Source organism: Myripristis murdjan, chromosome 8, assembly GCF_902150065.1.
Source record: "Myripristis murdjan chromosome 8, fMyrMur1.1, whole genome shotgun sequence".
NCBI classification, from domain to species: domain Eukaryota; kingdom Metazoa; phylum Chordata; class Actinopteri; order Holocentriformes; family Holocentridae; genus Myripristis; species Myripristis murdjan.
In genome coordinates, this window is record NC_043987.1 from 13,558,152 (window position 1) to 13,568,922 (window position 10,771).

At 43.1% G+C, this 10,771-nt stretch overlaps 1 protein-coding gene across 1 annotated transcript; it reads left to right on the top strand.

Annotated features, from left to right (window-relative positions):
- Positions 1-1,180: 1,180 nt before the first annotated feature.
- Positions 1,181-9,938, top strand: sox10 (SRY-box transcription factor 10). Its single transcript, XM_030058703.1, has 4 exons — positions 1,181-1,293; positions 4,479-5,276; positions 8,121-8,389; positions 9,035-9,938. Exons 2-4 carry the CDS (start codon positions 4,843-4,845, stop codon positions 9,817-9,819), a joined length of 1,488 nt encoding a protein of 495 aa, XP_029914563.1. The 5' UTR covers positions 1,181-1,293; positions 4,479-4,842; the 3' UTR covers positions 9,820-9,938.
- The last annotated feature ends 833 nt before the right edge of the window (positions 9,939-10,771 follow it).

A 10,771-nucleotide genomic window follows, 5' to 3' on the forward strand; every position in this document is an offset into this window, starting at 1 on the left:
TAATACTCAAAGCATAGTCCAATTCATACAACTTTATGCAGGTTTCCATATCCATTCCACTGCATAAAATACGAGTGTCACTGTCTTTTTGAGCAGCACAGACAGCACAAAGATAAATAAGTGTAAAGTAAGTAAAAACAGTCTTTATTTTCTATAGAGGGCAAATGGGTCTCTGATTCCATCTGTTCTGAAATTTCAAATCACAGTAGCGATTAAAAAACACACTTCTAAAATATCAACTACTACGCTCGTCTTGGTTCATTTTTAATGCATGACATAAATTTGACATTTGTTAATTAATCCCGACTGAACAAGGAAAATGTTGATTATTTCAGTAACAGCAGGATAAGCAAATACAGATTTTCATTTAATTTTGTATGAGTTAATTATATAATGTGTATTTTTTGTTTTAAATTCTTGTTGTTTTAGTATCACAGAGTAAGCTATGTAAAATGAAAGTGCGCAGTTAATTTCGGGTAACACTTTAATCTTTATCACTTCAGATGCTGAAGGTATGACAGGCGCATTTTGGTAAAATTAAATTAAATTAAATCAAATTAAATTAAATTAAATGCCGGTTTCTGTACATTTCCACACAAAACAAAGCCAATATCATTTCCTGTAGGTGTATTTGTGGAATCCATAATTGGACTGTAAACAGAACATGCATTTTATTGTGGTCACCATATGGAAGCAGGCATGTCCTTACATCAAATTATCACAGCGGGCCAACTGGGGCAAATCATGAGCCACATCAAAACCGCTCTGTAGGCGGAGAGATGGCACCTATGCTGCAATATCAGCGCAAAGTGCCCTGTGCAAAACCCATGCGTAAATCACAAAGGAGAACAGCTGAATCCAACTTCAAACTTACTATAATAACATATTTTTTCTCTTAATTTGTTAGAATCAAATGAAATGATGGGCAATCTAAAGGTACTCAGTCAGGTATCAGGAGAGAGAGAGAGAGAGAGAGAGAGAGAGAGAGAGAGAGAGAGAGAGAGAGAGAGAGAGAGAGAGAGAGAGAGAGAGTAAAATAATTCCCAGCCAATCACAGAGGTTGACAGTCTTACACGCATGCAAGTTTGCTGTTCCTTTAAGACTTTCCCCCAACTTTTTTCTCTCTCTCGGCCTCATACAACGGAGCTCTTTAAGTCCCGGCCCCAGCACACAGAGCAGGCATTCATAGATGGGCACCGCGAGCGAGGGGGCTGGGGAGCGAGCGTCACTGTGGAGACTCGGAAACTCACGGATTCTCGTGCTAAACCGGCGACCTCCTTTTTCACCGCTGAAGTAAGGCGCTTAGCATTTCAAACTCTTTCCTCTGTGCTGCTGCTGCTTTTCTCGAAACTTCTGCTCGATGTTATAAAGTTTGCTTATGGCTGCCTACTACTATTGATAAACATTATCATGGTTATTATAACAGAACACGATTTGGTAAAATAGCCACGTATATAAAATCAAATCAGAAATGCGAATCCACCCTTGTTTTTTTTTTTTTTTTTTTTTTTTTTTTAAATCTTTCGCTGGTTTGGAAACATTTCATGAATCTATTTGAGAAAAGTGCTGTAAACATTTTTTTCAGGCACGTGCTTTAAAGCACCAGAAGCTTATAAGAAACACAGCCCTTTGTAATAAATGTTAATTATCTCTGTGACACCAATCACAGCATTTTTAAATGTATCAGTACAACAAATGCTTTGCCAATATTGATTGGATTCATGAAATTATTTCATTTTTGCAGCACTTTTTTATCGACAATGTTTATAACAGGTTTCCCAACTGATGCAATTTGACAAAAATGTTTTGCTCCTCAGGTCGTTTTACACTCCTTACTGCTCGATTATTGAAATGTACGAGGCACCAAAATCTTTTCTGTCCGCAAGGAATAAGAAAAACTTTTGGAATTTGCAGGTGACTATGTCTCGGTTATTTTTAAATTGCTATATGCTGGGAGGGAATTTATTCCGGAGAGAAACTATACCACGTGTCCTCTTTGAAGCTATTTGTCAGTTAACTTTTAATTATATTTTTGTGCGTTATAAGTGCCCTAATTTCGATTACTGTCTGATTGTTAACTAGCCTGGCCTTAATATTTATAGGCTATTGTTTGAGGTGTATTTAAGCTTGGTAAACATCATAAATATAAGCTATTGTAAAACTAATTGAAATAAACAGTGCTGAAAAAAGGGAAAATATTTCCAAACAAGCAAATTAAGGCCAAGTTATTGTGAAGCCAAGCGGTGATAATGAGCTCTCTTTCTCATTGCCGAAATTCATTACGGCACATTAATGCGCACAGCGACGGGAAATTAGTAACAAATTAAGCATAATTTGAAGGGGGTGTAGAAAACAATCTATATATTGTGACGTGCTAATATATTAGATAAAAGTTGTCCACTGTACTGTGGACGGACACAAATTGGCATGCAGCTCTTGCTTGTAAATCAGAGGACAGACCAGCTAGTGTCTTCTCTTGCTCACTTTATTCGGGCTGATACCAATCTGGTGACAACAAAACTTTGTTTAAAAATGCATGTGGCAAAAAAAAAAATAAAAAAAAAAAATCCTCCAGTCAACAAAAAGTGCACGTCAGTAAAGGCTATATTCTTAACAAAAAGTTAAATTATCGAGCAGGCCTATACGGCGGTGTATCGTACAAGAACAGCCAACACGTGCGCAATGACGCACCGCATCCTTTACGCACAATCTTTACGCATTGTATTTCCACAGTTGGGAGACACGGCGATCTGTGAACTGGTCGTGCAGTCCAGGTGGCAAGCGAATACTTAGTAATGCGCCGCGGACAGATGAGGAGCTGCTGAAATTGCACGTGGAAATGGATACACGTCCTAACATCCACTTTGATGTTAATTAAAAGCTGGCTTCCAGACCGAGCACCCGTCAGAGTTTTATTAAGAGCCAGCGCCTTGCGAGCGGACACAGAAACTGTGATTCAACAGTATATTCAACAAAATATTGTTTGCAGGTAGAATAATTCCCACACTTGATGCCTAAACCAGTGGTGATCATCATCATAGGGCAAACTGCAGTACCACCCACACACCAAACTGAAGCAGTTACACATGCCTGAAAATAATTAATGCTCTTCATACATTCTTATGGTGTATGCGTTCAATTTAGGTATTGAAGATTTACCCAAGCCTAAAGGTGGATAATAAAGAGGCGGGTGAATTCTACCCCTGGTTGCGCCTCTCAGCTGCTGCCTCACAGCCAAACTTCATATAAAAAATACACACTCCCAAACTGACAAACTATGTCATAGTGTCACTGGACGAAGACGAGAACGGGTGAGATTACTGTGATTTTTGTTGCAATCCGACACCACGGCGGAAAACAAGCCAGTGGACTGTGTGTTGTCGAGGTTCACAGGAAGTTCGCTAATTGAAAAGGTGAAGGTCGAGGCAGAGTGTTGATTTAATGAAGGGACCACGCCACATTTTGCTGCCCAAGTGGCCCTGCCCTTATACGTAGGCCTATTAGGTAAAAAACAGACTTTGTATAATTCACACACGCGTATGGACACCCAGCCGCACGGGGTTTATATTTCCAGCGCCAGCCAGTGTTTATCCAAGAGCTGCAGTGTATAAATCCAAGGTCTGTGCTGCTGTGGGCTCATATAATTCCAGCACTTTCTCTCTGGGGAGCTTGGAATAACTGCAAAACCTTAAACAGTAGCTTGTTAAGGGGGCTGAGGCCTGGGCTTGAAATAACAGAGGCGCTGCGTTCGCTGGGCCTCTAAAGTGTTAGGCCTAACTGGATTCACGTGTCTCATATATATATATATATATATATATATATATATATATATATATATATATATATATATATATATATATATATATATATATAGTACAATAAGTCAACACTAAACCTCAACAAAAATCTCACAACAAATTCCTGCCTGGGCAGTCAGATGCCATAGGGGATAAAAGCATCAAAAACGTGATCACTGTAAACTCAATAGTCCGTCTTGGGCTATAATAGGATTATTAATGATTATTATTTTTTCTCTGTTATGAATTATAACTTGTAGCTCTTAGTTATGCTTAATCTAACTTTTTTTTTATCCAAACGCAGCTTGTCTCAGGGCCAAAAACAAATGTAAGATCCTCTTATTGTGCCTCCCCGCATTCAGAACGTTTAAATAAACCATTTTCACATTAATAATTGCGTTAATTGGCATTTCAGTTTCATAAAATAAGAGATCCAACAGTGGAAAGCAAACAACAGGCAAAATCGCCAGGAATGTATTTGGGAGCCATAGAGGAAAGTTATGTCCTAGTATACTAGGACATTCAGTAGAGACCAAAAGGTCTTAATGTTAGTTTGTACACCAGATAATAACATCTCGACCCCAGAAACAGTCAACATAAGGTTTTAATAAAGTTTGGGGTGGTCGATGCCATCTTGTGGTTAAAAGAACTGACGCTCCCCACCACTTTGTGTCATTTCAGGTCTTTGCTGTTGGAGATCAACCGCAGCACAAACCGAAGAGAGAGAAGGGGAAGTTTGGAGGGAAGTGAAACTGGGTGGGTTTGGCGAGGAGAGGTGTGAAGCAGCAGGTGAACTGGGGTCAAAGGTGCGCACTGAGCCTATATGATACCATCAACACGGATGGAAAGGACTTTAATGCGGAACCCTGCTGGAGTTCTGCACGGGAGACTGAGAGTAGAGCTAGGCTGGCAGTTTGTGTTGTAGAGGAGAGCAGGCAGCCTACACTCCGCCTGTCTCCTTCACTGTAGGGAAAAGACAGAAGAGCTGAGCGCATAGCAACTACCTGTAGCCGTGCATCACCCGGAGGTTTGTGTCGAGAGGAAGATGTCCGGAGAGGAGCAGAGCTTGTCGGAGGTGGAGATGAGCCCGGGGGTCTCGGACGACAGCCGCTCGCTGTCGCCGGGTCACTCCTCCGGTGCCGCCGGCGGAGGGGACTCGCCTCTCCACGGGCAGCCGCAGCTGGCGGTTCTGGGCGACAATGCGTCCTGCCCAGCGGGGGGCAGACCCAAGTCCGACGACGAGGACGACCGCTTCCCCGCCGGTATCCGCGAGGCGGTGAGCCAGGTGCTTAACGGCTACGACTGGACCCTCGTGCCAATGCCCGTGCGCGTGAACACCGGAAGCAAGAGCAAGCCGCACGTGAAGAGGCCCATGAACGCTTTCATGGTTTGGGCGCAGGCGGCGCGGAGGAAGCTGGCTGACCAGTATCCACACCTGCACAACGCCGAGCTCAGCAAAACGCTGGGCAAACTCTGGAGGTGAGGAGACACTTCATCTGCTGACACTCAACTTACCGAAAGACTTAATGTGGCGCAAAAAATTCTCTACTTCATCTGATAGATACACTACAATAATGTGAAATGTAGTCTGCAGGGGCGTTGTTAGGATTTTGAGAGCAGGTGGGGGGGCACTGTAAGGGTGTAACCTACTGAGGCCATCAACCCCCAAGAGAAAATATGTAAAAATACAACAGCAGACTTCATCATTCTGTTGCACTTTGACCATATGTAGGTCTCAATGAAGCATCAAAAACTCAGTGCAGTAAACATAAGTCCTGGTTAAAATATTTGAGGCTAATCTCAAAGCAGGTCCCAAAGGCTCATAGCAAATCCACTGATCTGTAGCCTAGAAATTCAATATCTGGGTTAAGGTTCATCTTAAGGTTGGGCTAGGGGTAGAAATAGCTTCAGGTTATGTTGAGACCAAAGCCAGGGTTATGGAGCCTGCGGAGATGCAGCAAATAAGACAAGTGGCTCTTTGTCCAACAACTTTTTGTCACCTGATAGTTTGTTGAGTACAAACATTGGGCTGCCCAATTAAAGCCTTATAAAATCAACTTTCAGGAGCAGCTGCATCTGGGTGAGGCAATGCTGGATTATCGTTCTGACTTTTCTCAAATAATAAAAGGATTTTTTTTCCTAAGGTCAAAAGTGCAAAGTAGGGCAGAGTAGATCCGCCATCAAATGATGTTTGACTTCTTGTGCTCCTGTTCACAATTATTCATTCTACCTTTTTAACTTAAGAGTGTTTCAATCTTCCGTGAATTTGAAATCTTATAAAAATTGCAAGCATGAAGAGTCAAGCCAGAGCTTTGATTCAGAAACAAGGATGGGATGGCACCTGGAGCACTCAGACTACTGATTTCACTGATTACACTGTTAAAGCACACAGCAGGTTGTTGTTTTTAAAATCATATTCTCTCCTTCATTATATTAGAGAATACCCTATTTTTGAATCTATTTATTTCTGTTAAACACAAATATGTGTGATTATGCAACTGTTAACCTTCTTCCCTCCTCCTGAGCTGTTGGATTGAAGTGTTACGCAGTGGTTTCTCAACTCATTTTGTATCACAACACTAATTTGATCTTCTTAATGAAGACCTGACTAAATAGCCTATTAGAAAACTCAGTACTCCCTTTTGAAGTGGATCTTTGCCTGCAAAGCCTTCAGACTGTCTCATAACTGACTTTTGGTCACAGCCCACCAGTTGAGAAACAGGGCATATTGGATAGGGTGACTGTGCTGTGGTCACATGTTCTTGAAACTGGGGTAATTTCTTGGACCAGTTAATTCTCAGCCATTTAATCAGCGCAAAATGATCCGTAGGGAATTACTGGGCTTTTTCAAAACCTTTCAGCTCGGTTTTCACAGCGCTAATTAATGTAGCATCACAACAGAGTACTTTTCCCATTTGTTCATTCAGTCATTTATTCATTCCTTCACACAGTGCCAGATACTGTGGCTCCAAAGTGCAACCAATAGACCTCCATTTAAAGACCTCTGCAAAATGTCTCAGCTCATGTCAGCCATCTTTCACGAGACATGCTCTTCTTGCTCAAAATAACACAGCATGTAGTCAGTGGTTGAACTGTTTAGAAGTCCAGAGATTAGTTTGCTCCTACAAAACTTGCACTATTTCAAAATCATCACTATTTTCTGGTCAGCTTGAGTAAAGCTAGTCTTTGTGGTCAAGCCTGTGCAAAGTCAGATTGCATGCTTGAGTTTTTGGTCCAGTGGTTAACATCCCTGTCTCTTTGGTCACATGTGCCCCCACTGGTTTTGGTTTAAAGTCTGCCAGAACATCCTGTGTTTCCTCCGCTCTATACTCACTGCTTTCTCATACAGAATACTCACTATTTGCTAATGAGAGGGTCAGAAAGGGCTAATACATTAACCTTGTAAGAATCAAGCATTAATTTGATGAAGACCTGACCTTGGGCTCAGGCATGATTGGTTAATTGGTCAAGAAACACGATGAACTGGGAGACTGAGAAAGGTCAAGATTTTCCCATGCCAGTCCTGCCAGCATTAGTAATATGGATCTTGGTTTCGTGCTTGCAGACAGGATGCATCTTTGGCCTTCATAATTGCATTACTGTCCAGCAGTCAAAATCCCCTGGCAGGCATAACTTTAGCTGCAGCTGTGCAGATGCAGGGAAGTGAGCTACCTGGAACCAAACTCAAGCCAATGGCATGATGCTGCATTAATACATTTATTCACATGCACCGCATCACATTGATTATATGAAAAATATAAAGTGATATGCTGCCAATGAGGCATATCACCATCATCCATGAGGCATGGTTTCGACCCATATGGTGTGTTTTGATATTCTTTGATGCCCTTGAATCCAGACATTGGCTACTTAAATGTAATTTCCTATTCCATTAGCACACAGACTGCATGCCAAACAACACTGGAGGATTTTTTGATTGGGGGTGGTCAAGGTTGCCGAACCCCTCCAGAATATTGAGTGTTTAAGAATTCAGCTCTGCATTTCTGTTATCTTAACATACATTTCTTAGTGTTCATGTTACCAAACACGCAGGCTCTAAATGTTCTCAGATGACTACCATTTCCTTATTTCAACAGAAAAGCTGCCTAAATTGGAGTTAAATACATTTTAAGTGTCACGTGCAGGATGTATATTGCAGCTTAAAACCCCAAACGTGACCTAGTGTTCTGTGTTTTGGCAGAAATGCGTCAATGGACTTTTCCTTTTTTTATTTTTAAAATTCTCTCTCATTTTTCGCTGTTTTTTTTTTTTTTTTGTCCAATCAGTAAACCTTTCTAACAACATATTCTTTCCTTTACTAAGGCTCCTCAATGAGAACGATAAGCGGCCGTTCATCGAGGAGGCAGAGAGGCTGAGGAAGCAGCACAAGAAGGATTATCCAGAGTACAAGTACCAGCCGCGGCGCCGCAAGAATGGAAAGCCCGGTTCTGGTTCAGGAAGTGAGGCCGATGGACATTCGGAGGGTGAGGTCAGCCACAGCCAGTCCCACTACAAGGGCCTCCACCTGGATGTGGTCCACAGTGGGGGAGCTGGGTCCCCTCTGGCCGATGGGCACCACCCTCATGCTGCAGGTGGGCCGCGGGCTCCCACCCACCCCTCCACTGATACTGCCACTGTTGTACTGTCACAATGTTTTGGATAGAATTTAACAGGGTAGCTTGACACATTAATTGGTAATAGGGTTGGTTAAAAATGTAGATTTTCTTATAAATCATGATTTTCATTTGAACAACCCAATATTGATTCGTAAAATCTTGTGATTGCCTGCCTTTTATAGTGGATGTGTGAAGATTGGTATTTGTAACACACTAACCGAACTGACCAAATTACAGATTATTTTTTGGATTAACCAACAGTGGCGGGAGCTTCCCACTTGAAGCCAGTGACATCAAGACTAAAGTGCAGATGTTTTGATGCATTTTGAATTAAAAGCCATGATGGTAAAGATGAGTTAAATGAAAATTAAACTACAGTGTAAGTAAGCTGCAAAACTGGTATAGTAACTGAACTATCCCTAACTAATTAATTAATCCCTAACTCAATATGGAATGGTATGGAATCGCAATTGCTGTCAAATTAAATCAGGACCTCGTGAACAGGAATCAAATTGGGAAATCAGTACCATACCAGTACACGGCTCGAGTAATAGGTACACTCCTGTGCGAGTCCCTGCATGAAGAAATGTAACTGTAATGTTCTCTTTTGTGTCTCCACAGGCCAGAGCCACAGTCCCCCCACACCACCCACCACCCCCAAGACTGAGCTCCAGTCTGGGAAGGCTGGGGAGGGAAAGAGGGACGGAGCAGGGAACGGGGGTTCCCGTGGCACGATGGGAGTGGAGGGAAGCTCTGGCGCTCCGGGTTCTGGGAAACCTCACATTGACTTTGGCAACGTGGACATCGGTGAGATGAGCCACGAGGTGATGGCCAACATGGAGCCTTTCGACGTCAATGAGTTCGACCAGTACCTTCCTCCCAATGGGCACCCGGGCGTCGGGCAGAGCGGTGGGGCAGTGGCAGCCGGCTCCTCGGCTTCCCCGTACACCTACGGCATCTCCTCAGCTCTGGCAGCAGCTAGCGGACACTCGGCAGCCTGGCTCTCCAAGCAGCAGCAGCAGCAGCAGCAGCAACAGCATCACAGCTCCAGTCTGAGCTCTGACCCATCCAAGGCCCAGATAAAGAGTGAGACTGGAGCGCATTTCGCGGAGGCAGCTTCGGCTGGGTCCCACGTCACCTACACCCCTCTCAGCCTCCCTCACTATAGCTCTGCCTTCCCCTCACTGGCATCTCGGGCTCAGTTCGCAGAATACGCTGACCACCAGGCATCGGGGTCATACTATGCCCACTCCAGCCAGGCCTCGGGGTTGTACTCAGCCTTCTCTTACATGGGACCCTCCCAAAGGCCCCTGTACACTGCCATTACTGACCCAGGCAGCGTGCCCCAGTCGCACAGCCCCACACACTGGGAACAGCCCGTCTACACCACACTGTCACGGCCATGACAGACACTGGGACCAGAGGACACTGGTGCAGGTTCAGACCCCACGTTGGACCTACAGAGGAGCAGCAGCTACAGCAGCAGTGCTGGTGTAGCTGGTCCGGACTGAGGGGAGTGAGGAGGCTCTGGGGGAGTCAGATGGGCAACAGCCTCTTCTGGTCTCCCCCACATCCAGACAGGCCATCACAGCCCAAAGATGTACTTGGAGCTTGGAGTTTTTGAGGCATGATTGATTTCCTGGGGTAACACAGTGTAGTAGTAAGAGAATGTATTACTTCAAGATCAAACCTTGAACGAAACCTTTGAACAAAATCCTCACAAAAGGTGAGTGTGACTGAGGGTGAGCCAAACTCATTCTACATAAAAATGACTTTATGGTATGGAGTGCCAAACTAGTTGGCTATAGCCCATTCACTTCTCAGGCAGGTGTAACCTGGTATCAAACAGGTGGTAGTTTTGTATTGTTTGGTAATCAATATAACAACATTTGATAGCTTTCTGTTGTGGTTTCAGAGGCACATTTGTTCCTTTTTCAACACAGAATATTCTGCTGCGTTCACTTAAATTACACTTTATACACACAGTGAGGGCTTTAGGAACAAAAACGCCATCAAACCTTGATGAGGTGAACAAGTATTCATGTTGCCAGAAAAAAGAAACAGTTTTCATGATAAAATGATCATTGACTAATATCAGGATTGCCTATTGAATGTGCTTGAAATTCAAAATGTGTATTGATGCATGCAGATGAGGTACAATGTATGACTCTAGACATGTTTTATGTGTAAAATGACCAAAGTTTTGAGACCAAAACTTACTTAAGAATAAGAAACTGATTTTATAGACGTTTCTCCCAACATGACACTCTACACTACCTTAGATTATGTAGCAAATTAGTTTTCTCTTAGCTGACAACATTTTTTCCCCCAATGTGACATGTTGTACCTTACTTACAA

Excerpts from the sequence above, each read along its gene's own strand:
- sox10 (XM_030058703.1), top strand. The coding sequence starts at position 4,843 with ATGTCCGGAGAGGAGCAGAGCTTGTCGGAGGTGGAGATGAGCCCGGGG. Across the intron at positions 5,277-8,120 it reads ACGCTGGGCAAACTCTGGAG|GCTCCTCAATGAGAACGATA; the intron begins GTGAGGAGACAC and ends TCCTTTACTAAG. Across the intron at positions 8,390-9,034 it reads GCACCACCCTCATGCTGCAG|GCCAGAGCCACAGTCCCCCC; the intron begins GTGGGCCGCGGG and ends GTGTCTCCACAG.